The 17,403-nt window shown below is 45.3% G+C and overlaps 1 protein-coding gene across 1 annotated transcript; it reads left to right on the top strand.

Moving 5' to 3' along the window:
- Nucleotides 1–599: 599 nt before the first annotated feature.
- On the top strand, nucleotides 600–3,272 carry LOC310694283 (uncharacterized protein). Its single transcript, XM_083477386.1, has 2 exons — nucleotides 600–718; nucleotides 2,196–3,272. The coding sequence occupies exon 2, from the start codon at nucleotides 2,224–2,226 to the stop codon at nucleotides 2,974–2,976; it is 753 nt and encodes a 250-aa protein (XP_083333512.1). The 5' UTR covers nucleotides 600–718; nucleotides 2,196–2,223; the 3' UTR covers nucleotides 2,977–3,272.
- The last annotated feature ends 14,131 nt before the right edge of the window (nucleotides 3,273–17,403 follow it).

Here is a 17,403-nt window from a genome sequence, read left to right as displayed (position 1 = left end):
CAGGGGGTTGGACTCGATGGCCCTTGTGGTCTCTTCCAACTCTATGATTCTATGATTCTATGATTCTATGACAGGGAACAGACTTAATTGACTGATATATTCTTCCTTTTTCTCCCGGAACACATAGTGGCCTACATGGTTCTCCCCTTCCTCATTTTATTCCTACAACAATCCTGTTAGATAGGCTGAAAGGCAGTGACTGGCCCAAGGTCACACTCAGTGAGCTTCATTGCCAAAAGTGGTTTCCCACATCCAGTCCAACACCCTAAGGACTGTACCACAACAGTCTCTCAACCTATGGCTAAGCAAGTGCAGTAGCAATTGGGACTGGATATATTCTGATTTGCTTATCTCTAGCAAAAGCCCACCCTTTAAACATCATCCATCAGGAGCCCCCACAAATATGTGAGGCACCGCTACAAAGCAGCATCACAGGAACTTGCTCATTAGGTGGAGCACCTTCATTAAGCTGTTTACGCTCTGTAAAATGACTAGTGATACAAAAGTGAGATATGGATCTCATGATTTGTCTGACATCTTGGGTTTGATGAGGCCGACAGTTAAGGGAAGTTGTAACTGTGCCACTCACCATTCCTGGGGTGCCTCACTTCCCATAGGAGTGGCCAGAAGATGGGTATAAAGAGGAGCTCTGGTCCCCAAGCTCATCATTCGAATCCATTGAGACTTCTCCATCGTTCCAGCACATCTGCTAAACAAGGTAAGCTCAATGCTCAGATCATCCTCCTTCCTTTGAATGGATGGAAACATCTTCAGCTATGCACAGATGGAACAATATTGCTATTTGGGTTAGGAGGGTGCAAAGGGTTGATTCGGGTTCTTGATACAGTGTGCAATTCCTTCCAATCATTGGAGGGAGAGGGACATTTTTCTTGATGCAAATGAGAAGTGGAGAATCTGTTGGGAGTTCTCCCTTTGTTCTCTGGGTATTTGCTGCTAAGGTTTGGGGTGAAATTTTGGTGCACAGTGTAGCTACTGTATCCACCAACATGCAGAAGCTTGTTGTAATTGGAACTGGGCGACAGAACTTGAGCAGCAGAGGTCACAGCAGATGAATTGGTGCGTCCTGCCCAACAGCAATGCTTGAATGATAGCTGCAGCTAAGCCAAAGTTTTCTTCAAGGCATTTTAATCCTTTTAAATTAAAGGATTAATCTGTCAGACAAAAATCCACCCAGGAATTGTTTCCGGCAGAGGCCTTATACATCCATGCACAGTTTGCAGGGCCAGACCTGCTTAACTCGTGTAGAGGAGCAATGTTATCCCATTATCTGACCTCCATATTTACACCAGATAAATGGTTTGGCTTGTTAGCTTGCAGTCATCCAGGGAAGCACTGAGGAAGCAGATTCAAGGAAGATAGTACAGGAAACAGCTGAAGCTAGCGATTCTGGAGGTGGTCAATCAGTGTCTGAGTTCCATCACCGCAAAGCAGGAACAAAACAGAAAAAAGGGGGATACAGGACAATACAGTCTGAGAAACATGGCACGTCAGTGAGTAGACTAGATTACAACCTTCCGCCCCAACATGGTTATGTTCTACATGTGGGGAATTCTTTTCCACTGTCTAGATACGTTTACATGACAGCTAGAATCCATCCATCAATCTACCTACCTATAGCTCTCAAAATTTGTATGCTATTCAGTTGTTTCCAAAAGAAGGTTGTTGTTTTTTTAAAAAAAGAAACAGTAAGACTTTCCAGGTTTTTTTTAAAAAATGAAAACATTCAAAGGATAATTAAAATAACCAATAAGCTAAAAGCCACATTAAACCATCATTGTTCCTCAATAGGCTTGATTAAAGAAAGATATTTTAGCAGGGGCAGAAAATACTACTGCAACTTGATATCAACTGTCAGGAAGTTCCGAAATGTGGGTGGTGCAACAATAAAATATCAATTTCTTAGAAATGTGCAATGAGTACCATGTGGTATCTATAAGAGTGCCAGTTTCAGAGATCAAAGTGTTTAAATGAATGGACATTTATGGAGAAAGGAAACTGGTCCTGAACTGTCTCTCCTTCCTGACACACGCACAAACAAACCAACACACAAACATGCGTTCAACTCCCTGGTGCTGCAGCCTGGACACAAGTTGACCACCATGAGAATGAGGCCCTTTGAGAAATGAGCATTGCAGCCAGCAGTGTGCATTAACTATGCTTTCTCCACTTTCCAGGTCTAGCACACCACACAAAAGCCGAAAGATGAGCAAGCAAAGACAAAGCAGGGGTGGCTGTTGCTGCTGCGGCAGTTCAAGGGGTGGCTGCTGCTGCTGCTCTGGAGGTGGAGGATATGGCGGCGGCGGACAGTCCGGCGGAGTCATCGTTATACCAAGTGGAGGTGGATATGGAGGTGGCCAGCAAAAGATCCCAATGGTTGTTGGCGGAGGATCTGGAGGGGTTTGCTGTGGAGCCAGTAGCGGTGGCGCAGTGTGCTGTGGATCATCCGGCGGCGGTGGCCAGTCTTCTGGGTGTTGCATTGGAGGTGGAATGGGTGGTGGATATGGAGGTGGATATGGATATGGCCAGCAAAAGATCCCCATAGTTGTTGGTGGAGGATCTGGAGGGGTTTGCTGTGGAGCTAGCGGCGGCCGTGGTGGTGCAGTATGTTGCAGCTCGTCCGGCTCCGGTGGCGCAGTTTGTTGTAGCTCATCCGGTGGTGGAAGCTCAGGTGGGGTTAAGGTGATTGGAGGAGGATACGGTGGAGGAGGATACAGTGGCGGCAGTGGGAAAACCATTGTTGTACCTGGTGGAAGCAGTGGTGGTGGCAGTGGCGGAGCTGTCTGCTGCAGCAGTGGCAGTGGTGGAGCTGTGTGCTGCAGCAGCGGCAGTGGCGGAGCTGTCTGTTGCAGCAGCGGTGGATCTGGTGGTGGATACTCACAGACCAAGTGCCCCATTGTCGTCCCACCATGCATTGGGTCAACGAAACAGGTCTGCCCATTGCCAAGCATCAAGTAAAATGCAACATTTGCCAAGCAACCCAAGAAAAGTGAACTTTGCTACCTCGCATCAGCATCCTGACAACGACATGTTAAACCCAGGACACTTCTGCATGTTGCTTTCTTTGCCCTTTCATTCTTCAATGGCCTTTTATGCTTGCATGTTCAATGTGTGGCTCATTCTTCAATGTAACTTATGAATGGCTGTGTGTGTTTGCGGTGGATGGCAGTTTCCTCATCCACCTACCCCTGCTGATTTCCTTGCTTCAATTTCCCATAATGCATGGGAGAGAATAAAACTTATTTCAGAATCAACACACCTGCAGTGTCTTCTTCCATCACACCATTGCCATTGTCATTCATCACACCTCCATGGTTCCCCCAAATTTTCAAATGTTGCTGCATATTATAGTTATTCTACACCTTATCTTCAACACAATTTTCTCAGATAAGATCTCCTGCTGTTCTTATTCAAAGCATACTTGTGTTTTAAGAAGATCACAGTAGGTTTTTTTTTAAAAGAAACAATCTATGAACATTCCCCACAACTCCTTAAAGTCTGCCTCATCCTTATCTCTAATTCTACTTGTTAAACTTGCCAATTCTGAAAAATTCCATCAATTTCAGCTGCCAATCTTCTAAAAAAAACCCAAAAACTTGGTACAAAAAGGGAGACAAAGAGCAGCCAGGTTGGAATCTATAGTGAAAGAAATCCATAAATGGAGGACTACCAGAGAGAAGATCCAGTTCCTCATACCTGCTTATGGACTTCTCTCGGAGGTGGCAGGAAAAGGAGGACGTCAATTGATGATCTCAGTATCTGGGTAGCTGCACATGGGGAAAGGTGGGGTGTTTTAGGTGGTTCCTAAGCTGTATAAAATTGAAAAGTTTGGAACCAAGGCTGATGGATTTGAAGGAACCTTTCTTCGATCCAGTTCCAAACTCAGGAAGTACAGCTAAGGTACACACACAACTCAGGCAGTTTCAATCTATTCCACACAAGAATGTCCATCACTCAATAACACAACATGTGATAAAGGAATACACCTGGATGTTAAAGGTCAGTGGAGCAGCTTTCACTATAGCAGGGGTCTGCAACCTTTAAGACAAAAAGAGCCACTTGGACCCATTTCCGAAGGGGGAAAAAACTGGGAGCCGCAAAACCATTGCGACATTTAAAACAAATATATCTCCGGAGCCCCGATCTGACAGCGGGCGGGAAGGTGACGTCGGGACGGTGCGTGACTAACGCACACACCGCCCCCATGCGACGTCACAGCCAGTACAGCGCCCGCCACAGTGGGGAGTGTCGGGGCGCACAATGCGCCTCCTCCCCTCGCTAGTATCCGCCCCGGAGCCGCGGCAAAGGTCTAAAAGAGACACATGCGGCTCCGGAGCCGCGGGTTGCAGACCCCTGCACTATAGGGAACTCCCATCAAACCTGGACAGCAGTGGTTATTGGTCCCCAATGGGACTGGTAGGGCAGAAGGTTGGGAATCCTCCAGTAGACTGTGTCAGAGTCAGTTAGGAAGAGTCAGTTTGGTCAGTTTGGTTCCCCCTGCCCCCCCCTCTCTCTCTCATATATATAATTTTAAATACTCATTTTTACATCCCTAAAATATCAATGACTTCCCTTCTTCTCTTTCCATGGTTCATTTTAAAGGTCATACAACCCTGCATATTTTACAAAAACAATACCATTCAGTATGCACTTATTGCATCCATCAAAACTTATTTACACTGTTGAATTCATCTTAATGCTGCCAACGTTTTCAGCTATACACAATTATTTCCCATATATTTAATAAACGTTTTCCAGTCTCCTCTAAATGTATGTTCTTCTTGTTCTTTTATTATATATGTTAAGTCTGCAAGCTGCGCATATTCTTTCAACAAGTTGCCATTCTTCTTTGGTTGGGACCTCGCTCGTTTTCCATTTTGGGGCTAGCAAAACATAGAACATAGGCCGCAGTAAGGTAAAGGTAAAGGACTCCTGACAGTTAAGTCCAGTTGCGAACGACTGTGGGTTTGCAGCACTCATCTCACTTTACTGGCCGAGGGACCCAGCGTTTGTCTGCAGACAGTTTTTCCGGGTCATGTGGCCATCATGACTAAGCAGCTTCTGGCGAAAACAGAGCAGTGCACAGAAACACCGTTTACCTTCCCGCCGGAGTGGTACCTATTTATCTACTTCCACTTTTTGGCGTGCTTTCAAACTGCTAGGTTGGCAGGAGCTGGGACCGAACAACAGGAGCTCACCCCGTCACGGGGATTCGAACTGCTGACTTTCCTGGTGGCAAGCCCAAGAGGCAAGCCCAAAAATAACCCTTTTTGACACCTGGGAGTTTCAGTCTGAATTATTCCTGACAGAAAGGACTCCGGGTTTTAGGGGGAAAGTACTTTTACAGTGGTACCTCTGGATACGAACGGGATCCGTTCTGGAGCCCTGTTTGCATCCTGAAGCGAACGCAACCCACGTCTGTGCAGGTCACGATTCGCCACTTCCGCGCATGCGCGTGGCATCATTTTGACTGTCTGCGCATGCGCGAGCGGCGAAACCTGGAAGTAACGCGTTCTGTTACTTCCAGGTTGCCACGGAGCGCAACCCGAAAGCGCTCAACCTGAAGCAACTTCAACCCAAGGTATGACTGTAAACATTTTTTCTTCTTCAATTCATTATGGATCATTTCCAAATACTCTTTTACCCTTTTACAAGTTCACCGCATATAAAAGATCGTGCTAGTTTGGTCCTCATTCTCTTCCTTGTTGTGTCCTACAAAGATGGTACTGATGGCTAAGGATGAGGAAACTGATAAGCAGGACAACCCCCTGGACTTGTAGGCAGACATGTGGGAGACTACAGAAACTGAGGCTGGTAGGACAGGGTCTCATTCACTCACAGGGCACTTTACAATATAAAAACACACTGTAATAACAAACTAAAACAATAACCCACTGTCAGGGAACTGACATCGGAGCGAGAGGCGAAGGGGAGGCTCCCAGATGATGCTGGCGAAGGACCCAGCAGCAGGGGGAGAAACAGCTCAGTAGAAGGGGAAGCTAATCAGCGCAACACCGGGGATAAAGGGAGGGAGACGGGGGAAGTGGAGAGAGGGCTCCAGGACTCTTCACTGGACATCAGTGAGGAGAGCCCAGGTCCTCCGCTACCCACGCCTTCCCTGCGCAGAAGACTCCCGCGCAGTGAGAGGAGGAGACTGGGTGTCAAACAACTTTTATGTTGGAAGAGGTTCACTGACGGATTCTGCCAGTGACTGAGGCAGCCGCGATGAGAAGGGGCTGTGCAGTCAGAAAGGTTTAACAAGGCAAACTAACCGAGAAAGGCACCAGCTTACGCACGAGTAACTCATACCCACTACACCCACCAAACACGGTTTGAAAGGCCATAGATCATTTAATTAGCCAAAGGCCTGGGAGAAGAGAAATGTTTTTGCCTAGCATCTAAAGATGTTTAGTGAGGGCACCAGGCAAGTCTCCTTAGGGATAGCACAATCATGATTACCATGATTTAGAGTCTACATAGCTTATATTATTTCACTGCCCCTTTAAAAAACCTACAACATTCCCTGTGGGGAGAGTCAGATCCTGCTTGCAGATTTCCTAGGGAATCTGATGGACCACTGTGAGGTTAGATCTTTAGGATCCTGGACTAGATGGTCCACTGGCCTGATGCATCTGCTATTCTTCTGTCCTCATCCTCTTTCTTCCAGCTATGAAAGGCTATTAGCCACGTTAGTTAAATAGGTTCAGATAAGCATAGGAACAGAGGAAACTGCCTTACACAGAGTCAGGCCATTGGTCCATCTAGTTCAGATTTCTCTACAGTGGTACCTCGGTTTAAGAACAGTCCGGTTTAAGAACAATTTGGTTTACAAACTCCGCAAAACTGGAAGTTGTGTCTTGGTTTGGGAATTTTACCTTGGTCTAACTACAAAATCCGAATGGTGGAAGGGCACCGGCGGTGGGAGGCCTCATTAGGGAAAGAGCACCTTGGTTTAAGAACGGTTTCAGTTTAAGAACAGTCTTCCGGAACGGATTAAGTTCGTGAACCGAGGTACCACTGTATATTCATTTTCTGTCTGTCTGTCTCCATGGTTTCAGGCAAGCAAAATTCCCAGTCCTACCTGGTGATTCTAGGGATTGAATGCATGCGCACCAGCTAAGCTATATTCCTTCCTTATTAACTTCTCATGAAGGAGAAGACAATCAGTGGCCACAAGGACTATGTTCTGCCTCCACTGTATGCCTCTGAATCCTAGTTTCTAGGAATCACAGGTGGGAAGAATCATAAACAAGAATTGTAGAGTTGGAAGGGACCCTGAGGGTTATCTAGTCAAACACTCTGCTATTTATTTGCAGAGGTGCCCCGCAAGACGAATGCCTCGCAAGACAGAAAACTCGCTAGACGAAAGAGTTTTCCGTTTTGGAGGTGCTTCGCAAAACGAATTTCCTATGGGCTTGCTTCGCAAGACGACAATGTCTTGCGAGTTCCTGCGGGGTTTTTTCCCTTCCCCCCCTTTTTCTAAGCCGCTAAGCCGCTTATCAGCTGATCCAATCAGCCGATAAGCCGCTAAAAGCTGCTAATAGCGTTAATAGCACTAATCCGCTAATCCGTCAATGGGCTTGCTTCGCAAGACGAAAAAACCGCTAGACAAAGAGAATCACAGATTCTTTTCGTCTTGCGAGGCACCACTGTATTTACTTACCTACCTACCTACCTACCACTCTAAACCCAAAGGTCTCAGGGCAGTTCACAGAATAAAATCAAAATATAAAATCACAAAATACATAATCAAAATAAAAACATCAACCCAATAACCCCACTGGCAACCCCCCCCCCCCAGCATTTTAAAAGGGCATAGGATGTAAATCAGATCAACCGAAGGCCTGGTTAAAAAGGAACGTTTTTGCCTGGTGCCTAAAGGTGTGTAATGAAGGGACCAGGCAAACTTCTCTGCAGAGAGCAATCCACAGATGGGAAGCCACTGCCGAGAAGGCCCCGTTCTTGATCTGCCACCCTCCGGGCTTCTGGAGGAGGAGGCACACGAAAAAGGCCTCAGAAGATGATCTCAGGGTCCAGGTAGGTTCATATGGAAAGAGGCGGTCCTTGAGGTATTGCAGTCCTGAGCTATTTAAGGCTTTATAGATCAAAGCCAGCACTTTGAATTGGGTCTGGAAACTAAGTGGTAGCCAGTGCAGTCGGACCAGGATCGGTGCAATAGGTTCAAACCATCTTGCTCCAGTGAGCAACCTGGCTGCTGAATTCTGCACCAGCTGAAGTTTCTGAACCATCTTCAGAGGTAGACATACGTATAACACATTACAGTAATCTAACCTTGACGTTACCAGAGCATAGGCAACAGTAGTTAGGCTGTCCCTGTCACCAGAGCAAGACGGAACCATTAATGCGCACTCTTTTTTGGGGGGGGTTCAAAAAATTATTACTTTTTTACATTTTTACATTTTAGCGTTAACAATTTCAAACATTAAAATAAAATGTTCTTTTGAACCTTCAGACCTTCTTCCCTCCCTCCATGGGTTCCATATTTAAGATTAAATTTGCTGCATCTTTTACCATTGTCCATCTGTTCTAGTTCCATAGGTAAAGGTACCCCTGACCTTTAGGTATAAATTATCATCATCATCATCATCATCATCATCATCATCATTATCATATCCAGCAGAGCTCTTCTTGTGCCATTTTACATTGTGAACTGTCCTGTGATCTTCTACTATCCAATTCAATACAAATTGAATAAATGACCCATGGGGTCCCTTCCAATTCTACAATTCTATGATTCTTAGGGCCGTGGGTAGTGCTGTGGGTTAAACCACAGAGCCTAGGACTTGCCGATCAGAAGGTCGTGGTTCGAATCCCCACGACGGCGTGAGCTCCCTTTGCTCGGCCCCTGCTCCTGCCAACCTAGCAGTTCGAAAGCACACAGTGCAAGTAGATAAATAGGTACCGCTCTGGCAGGAAGGTAAACTACATTTCCGTGTGCTGCTCTGGTTCGCCAGAAGTGGCTTAGTCATGCTGGCCACATCACCCAGAAGCTGTACGCCGGCTCCCTTGGCCAATAAAGCGAGATGAGCGCCGCAACCCCAGAGTCGTCTGCGACTGGACCTAATAGACATGGGTCCCTTTACCTTTTTATGATTCATTACTTCATTGTCCCCTTTCCCCTCTAGTGGCCAAAAGGAAAAACAACCCCCACCAATCAAGCGGTGGATGAAAAACGTACATCATTTGGCAGCTGGAGGCTTGTCAGGAGTGGGAATGGAATGTCCCAGCAACCAGACAATGGTTATGGCTTCTCATGTTTGGAATGCATGACTCATCCAGCTTCAGGCCAAACTGTTCTTGGATTTGGATGTTCCACTCTGCGGTGAGGTGCCAGGAAGCCACAGGCTTAAGTGGGGAATGTTGAACCTCACCAGTTGATGCTGAAGTTGGAACATCCCAGAATCCAGAAGCAATTGGCCAATGACACTCCAGCAGCTGTGATGCTAGACAGTTGGAAAAAGACTGAGGAACTTCTTCTTTCCAGGTTTGGAGGAGCATGCTGAATGCTCAGCTGAGGGGAGACCTGTGATCAGTTAGTCACAACATCAAACAAAGCTCTGCATGCCCATAAACAGAGAATTGTTACTTGGGAATGAGGATAGATCTGTCAGTAAGACTATGGACATATCATCTTAATATCTATCATTGGGCTTCCAATAGGCATGCTCACTAACTAAGCTGCATTCCTTCTCTATTAACTTCTCATGACTGCTGGTCACAATTGCTATGCTCCGCCTGCACAGTTGGGGACAATATGCCTCTGAATACTAGTTGCGATGAATCTCAAGTGTAGAGAGTGCTGGAATGCAGAAGGCCGGGAGGCCAGCCGGCTAGCCCTGGCTGGACTGTCTCCTTCCAGCCTTGCCACTGTGAAGACCATCGCCTCTGCTCCGACGTAAATAAGTGACCTGGGCTTCTGAGCCAGGGCACACTATCAGCAGATCAAACTGCGCACACAGAATAGGCATGAGGCTTGTGGAAACATACTATAACTACAAATTTATTAATCATAAATCAGGACAAAGAAACATGTCGTCTCTCTCATCTCAGAGAGAACAGCTAAAAGCAAAAGCTTTACACAACTGAAGTTCCCAGCTTACTGTGCTGGAATGTAAACAGACATGCGACACACAACAATCCCATGCCTGTTCCTTAAAGTGGAATGGCAGTGTCAACAGAGATTTGCTATTATTAATAAAAATAATTACAGTGGTGCCTCGCAAGACGAAATGAATCCGTTCTGTGATTCTCTTCGTCTAGCGGTTTTTTCGTCTTGCGAAGCAAGCCCATTGACGGATTAGCGGATTAGCGGATTAGCGGCTTTTAGCGGCTTTTAGCGGCTTTTAGCGGCTTATCAGCTTATCGGATCAGCTGATAAGCAGCTTAGTGGCTTAGAAAAAGGGGGGAGGGGGGAAAACCCGCAGGAACTCGCAAGACATTTTCGTCTTGCGAAGCAAGGCCATAGGAGATTCGTCTTGCGAAGCACCTCCAAAACGGAAAACCCTTTCGTCTAGCGAGTTTTCCGTCTTGCGAGGCATTCGTCTTGCGGGGCACCACTGTGATTTTCTATGCCACCCTCCATCTGAAGATCACGGGGCACTTTACAATATAAAAACATATAAATTCGTACCGCAATAATGAGCAAAAACAATGCCACCCACCACAAATGTTAAAAGATCATCGATTGTGTAGTAAGTCAGGAGCGATGTTTTCAACTGGCGCCTAAAGAAATGCAAGAAGGACAGCATGTGGGACTCCCTAGGGATAGCATTCCACAAGCGGGGAGCCAACGCAGAAAAGGCCTGTTCTCAAGTTTGATGCTCTCTGGACCTCTCACGGTGGAGGCACATGGAGAAAGGTCTTGGATGATGATTACAGGGTTTGAGATATTTCACATGGGGAGTAGATGACCCCACTCAGCAGCTTCATGAAGATGTTAGACAGCATGGAGGATTAAACTGAACCCTAAGGTGCCCCATGGGACGCGGGTGGCACTGTGGGTTAAACCACAGAGCCTAGGGCTTGCCGATCAGAAGGTCAGTGGTTCAAATCCCCACGATGGGGTGAGCTCCCATTGCTCGGTCCCTGCTCCTGCCAACCTAGCAGTTCGAAAGCACGTCAAAGTGCAAGTAGATAAATAGGTACCGCTCTGGCAGGAAGGTAAACGGCGTTTCTGTGTGCTGCTCTGGTTCATCAGAAGTGGCTTAGTCATGCTGGCCACATGACCCGGAAGCTGTACGCCAGCTCCCTCGGCCAGTAAAGCGAGATGAGCACCACAACCCCAGAGTCGTCTGCAACTGGACCTAATGGTCAGGGGTCCCTTTACCTTTACCTAAGGAGCCCCACAATACCATAGCACCAAGTGCTGGTAAGAGATGGCACTTTAGAGATTGCTTACTAATGAGGTGTGTCGATTCTGAATTTGTAAACACATGCTATGTTGTCAATCTTCAGTCTGTTGGCTCCAGAATTCTCAAAGACTGGGGTATGTTGGTATGTTGCTGGATCCAGTACCTCCTCTAACATCTCCAAGGGCCCTTCAGCAGGTTACTTTCCCAAGAAGGCCTTGGATACTGGTTTCATGGGATCCTGAATGCTACTCAAAGTCATTGATCTTTGTCAATGTGAGGTGTCTGGTTCATCCTCTGAGGATTCTGTGTCCAGTACCAGGTCAAGGCTAGGCATTAGGTTCTTAGGCTGAAATCCAGTGGAGTGAGAGGCCCAGGATTAGCTAACACTCTTTCCCAGGTGTATATTCAACATCACAGTTACCACCTTGTGTCTGGGAGACAGAACAGAATGTTTGGAATGGACAGGTCTGATATAAAATACCAGGTTCATTGACTTTTGCCTTTGCTAAACTATTGCTGACCGCTCCAACTCCAGATTCCACACCACTCAAGCACACACAATGCATTTAAACAGATATTTTAAATGCCATATTCTCTCAAAACAAGGAATACTTGCAATTTTCAAAATTTCAGAAAGTGGGGAGTTAAATTTGGATTCACCCCTTAGTCTGGGAGGTGCAGATCAAGTTGGTACAGAACAGAAGCCATGAAGAATCTCAAGCATCCACTTAAGTTTACCTCAACAGTAAGACTGGAAGGAACAACACTGTAATGTATTGAAACACATTTTGCCTTCTGGCTTGTTATGAACCAGGGAAACACACCAATTAAATGAATCTTAAAGAAAAACATTCTGTTGGCTTCCTTGCCCAAGTGACAGCAGTCTTTCAAACAATTGACCAATTTAGCTTATGGCTAGCTATATTTCCAAGACCACTTATAAATGCCATCTCCAACTCCTCGAAAGATTCCATCAATAGTGTCTCCAAAAAAAATGACACATCACTTGGGAAGACAGGCGAACTAATGCCAGTGTACTCGAAGAAGCAAAGATCACCATTCTTCAACATCAACTTCGTTGTACTGGTCATGTTGTGTGGATGCCTGATTATCGTCTTCCAAAGCAACTTAAAAATGGAAAGTGGAATGTTGGTGGCCAACAAAAGAGGTTTAAAGACTCTCTCAAGGCAAATCTTTTAAAATGTAGTATAAACACCAACTTTCAGGCTGAGGAAAGTGATAATCAGCAACTTGGAATGTTTAATATTCCAATAAATATCAATACCATTTTTGGGGAGGCCAATAAGTCAAGGGTGTGAAGGCATGTGTGCATTTTTGACATGAAAATATCACTGCAATATATGAATGTCATTCAAACATAGCAGCAGTGTCACGACAAACACATTTTTTGATGGAGGAACCAAAAAAACATTTGTGGAATGCCTGAGTGTACATGACATCTACTAATGGTCCAATTGAAATATCAGCACCAGGTGAGCATAATATCAGTAGGAAGAGGGAGTTCACTGCTATTATCCCACTTGTCCTTCAAGTCAGATCTCCCCACCCTTTCACTGTCCTCATTCAAGAATATTATGTTGAAATATAGCCTGAATGTATATAAACCTTTTAAACAAGGACCATTTATAAACAGGGATCATAGGAATAAGAAATGATAAATAGTCTTCTACGTCTTTTGTACATTACAAAAATAGCACAATAAATTCACAATGATATCTGCAACATATTGTTCCTTCTTAGTGGTCAATGTACAAGTTCTTCATTCATGGAGTTGCTTGAATTTTTAAAAAAGGAAAGCAGGGCAGAAACAAGATAGGACAGGGCTAACAGAAAGCACTCAACATCGCATAGCTGAAATGCCTAATTAGAATCCCTTGTGCTTTGATTAAGTATGAGTAAGAGTCATTTTCCCTCTTACGTTACATTGTATCATTACATTGTAATGATGAAATATAACATGGAAACGATATAAAGTATTGGTAATATGATGAAGAAGACAGGAGTGCCTGGCGTGCTCTGGTCCATGGGGTCATGAAGAGTCGGACATGACTAAACGACTGAACAACAACAACAACAATATGATGAATGTGGAAGCCGGGTTCAAAGAGAATTATTTATGTTTAAATTTATCAATCAATCTTTATTATAGTCCAGAGACCCAACTAATCATTACAAATCAATACACAATTCATACAGCTTACCTCCAGGTTAATCAAGCATTTTGTTTAGAATATAGGGCTCATTTGTTCTTGCAACCACCGGTAAAAACTTTGCCAAATTTAAACTTTGTTTAAATTTAAATGTAGATCAACCAGACAAAATCATCTTTCACCACAAGCATGTGGTCTCCAGCTGTGATGTGTAGAGTACTGGCAACGTCCTGACCCAGGATGTTGGTTTTCGCCATGGGCTCAGCTGTTGCCCACTTCACTTTACACTTTGTTTGGTTTTGACTGGAGAAAGCACATTCCCTCTGTGGGAGGTGCCCTTATTGTGAGTTGAGGACCCGCCACCCGCTAGAGATAAATAAGACAGAGGGACACATGTATTTTAGGTTAATGGGCTAAAGAAGGCTACAACTTTATTGGTTACAGCATGTGAGCAGTATTGGCTTAGGCATTGGATCAAACAATCTATACGTGACTCCACCCCGCTCGGCGGGGAGTCATTCGAAGGCTAACAGCCAGTGGGAGGAGGTTGTTGGTGCAAATACAACTGGAAGCTTCCCCTGATGTCACTGGGGGTCGTGCCCTGGCCCTAGCCACCAGCAGGGCATTGGACAGGATCCACGACCACCCCATCATGGGGATTTGAACCACCGACCTTCTGATCAGCAAGTCCTAGGCTCTGTGGTTTAACCCACAGTGCCACCCACGTCCCAACAATTCTTAGCACCATTAATAAACAACAGTTCCCAGAATTATTGGAGGGGACAGCCATGACTGTCTAAAGTGATATCATGCTGTTTTAGACAAATGGTGTCAATGTGGTCTAAGTCTCAGAGGTGGTGGTTCACAAATCTTTTGCAGACTTTGGGGTACCCTAAGGCTGCTGATGCCCACCTCTTGTCTGTGGATAGTACCATTGCCACCATACCAAAGAAGACTTGAGACAAGACAACGTCCCCACTCCTGAACCAACTACCAGCTGTACTCTATGACCATGCAGTGAGGCTCAAGGAAAATCTCCCCCACCCACATGTGCTCCTTCAGTGCATAAAACTGACAGGTGCACCACGGCCCTGTTGGTCAACATTCACCCCAATGTGCCTGCCAGGATGCTTTTCAGCAGCCTAAATAATGGCTTCCTCTTCCCTTGAAATGCCTTGGAAATTTATGTCTCCAAATGTTGCTTTTCCTGAATGTGCATTTCAGTTCTCATCCCAGATCTCAGCTTGTCTCATTGCACAGTGAGTGCTTTCAGTTACTTCTGTCCCTCAGTAATGCATCTAGTAAAAGCCACAAGTGGAGGACAACCCACGATGGAACATGAATAATGACCTACATATGTGTCTTGCCCACATATAGGCACAGAGAACAAAGGCACAAAACAACAGTGCATGCATTGAAATATGGGCCACAAATTTATGAGCCTGATGTGCTGCATTCTTGACTAGTTCAAAGCAATATTTCTAAACTCAGGGCAGGTATGCTTACTGCCAGGGAGTAAGACAATCAAAAGAATCACAGGAATTGCTGGAATAATTTTCCTCCAAGGATCATGGAAAGCTGCTTTATAAAGTCGGATCACTGGTCCATCTATCTCAGTATTGTTTCACAGCTCAACAGCATCTCCCTATGGTTTCAGGTGTGGGGCATTCCCACACCTAAAGCAGGTATACTATAAAACAGTGGCCAATGTTATGTCTGCCAGAAGTCCGTGGACTGCAGCCCCTATCATCTTAACTGATAACCATCCTGGATGGGGGCTGATGAGATTTGTAGCTCCCGCCATATGGGGTTTGTTTGCGTAAGCCATGCTTTTACACTCTGATGTACTCTGGTGTTAGCCATGGTCTTCCTGGGTCTTCTTCATTTGACACTAAGCCTTCTTGAGCCAGCATGTTGGAGAGATATGTGGGAGATATGGGTTGTAATCCCCATTCAGTCATGAAGCTCACTGAGTGACCTTGAGCCAATCATCCTCTTTCATGGCTACTAGCAATGATGGCCAAGGTCCTCTTCCATGGTTGGAGGCAGTAATGCTTCTGAACACTAGCTGCTGAAAACTTCAGGAGGGCAGTGTGTTCATTTGTTCAGATCCTGATTGCCAGTTCCTGATGGGGCATCTGGTTGGCAAATATGAGAAGATGTTGGACTTGATGGGCCTTTGGCCTGATCCACTAGGTGGCTGTTGTTGTTACAATTCATACTTGTCTTTCATGTCACAAGGCAGGTTACAACAATTTAAAGACAACATTAATATTAAAACATAATATTACATTTTTTTAAAAAAAAACCCAGTTCAAGACAAATGAAAATTGAAAAAAATAAGGTGAGTCTTGAAAATATACAGATGTTCAGCCTACAACATAATATTATTGAATGAAGACAGCGAAAGGGTGGGGAGATCTGACTTGGCAGACAAGTGGGATAATAATAGTGAACTCCCTTTTTTAGTGCATGTTTGTGTGTTAATGACTTTCCCTTCCGTCTTATCATCAACACACATCAAAGTAGCAGATAGACTGGAAGCAACATATCTCCTCAAGATTCTTGGAATTGACCTACCTCAGGAATGGCAGTAAAGAGAGGCAATTGAAGTTGAACACACTTAACTTTCTGGTGGAGGTTGTGGGATCCAAACAGGAGCAAAAGATCTCACAAACACCTGATGCATAACAACAGAGGAGAGCACTAAAGCACACCAAGCAGATTCCTACATCCTAGAACCTCTAGATATTACTGACACACTTCCCTTGTGACTTCTACCAACCTCAAGGAGAACAGTATTCTGGTTACAGCTTAGCTTTTAACGCAACACTCAGGGGACTTAGCTAGACTGGTAAATAAAAAGTGTTTTATATGCATTGTGTATGCAATATAACACTGTGACACCAGATGGTAATGGGGAGTCCCATCTTTCCCTACTGGATTTCCCTGTATGAGTTTGCAATGTGTTTCAATGAATCACTTCTTTGACGTGTCTAGATCCAGTCCGTTCTCTACCCCCTCCCATTTCCTTGACTTCCTTTCACCCAGCCCTATCCCCCCAAGTCCACTTCGCAACATCCCAGCCCTTATCTCCCACTTCTGCATTCCTTTAAGCCCTCCCCTCCTTCCCTCCCTCCCTCCCTTCCCTACCCCCCACCCCTCTTGCAAAAGAAGGACTTGTTTTTCTATCCTTCAAGCCATACTCTGCTATGCTGTACTGTAGTGCACTATATTAAATCACACCAATTGCTTAGTTCTGCAAAACCTCTCCTCCTAAAAGAGGGGAGGGGTTGTGAGCGGGAGCCATTTCCTGTGTCTGCAGGGGGGGGCGTCTTTGGTCCCCCCTGTCAGCTTACCTGGCTGCCAACCAATAGGGCTGACTTGGGGGCAGGGTTTAGGTGCATTCACCTACCCCTCCCCTTTTTGGTATTCCGTTAAAGGATCCGGAAGCTGTACGCCGGCTCCCTCGGCCAATAAAGCGAGATTAGTGCTGCAACCCCAGAGTCGGTCACGTCTGGACCTAATGGTCAGGGGTCCCCTTTACCTTAAGAATTGTTAGGAGACTCCATTCCCACCCCAGAGCTACAGATTCCAGAGTGATTTAACAATTCATCTTTCTTCACAGGAAACTCTGGGATTGTAGATCTGGGAAGGGAATTTATACTCAAAGTATAAATCTTTGTTTCTTTTTGTTGTCCTGCCATTAATCACCATACTAGAGGAATATCATTTACAAGAACATGAGCACCTGCAAACACTATGGATTTCACCAATACAAAATTGATTTAGGCAACAGTATTAGTACAAAGAAGAATATATCAGTGAACAAGCCCCACATT

Source organism: Podarcis liolepis, assembly GCF_965112155.1.
Source record: "Podarcis liolepis genome assembly, chromosome: 15".
NCBI lineage: Eukaryota > Metazoa > Chordata > Lepidosauria > Squamata > Lacertidae > Podarcis > Podarcis liolepis.
This window is presented reverse-complemented; position numbering and strand designations above follow the sequence as displayed.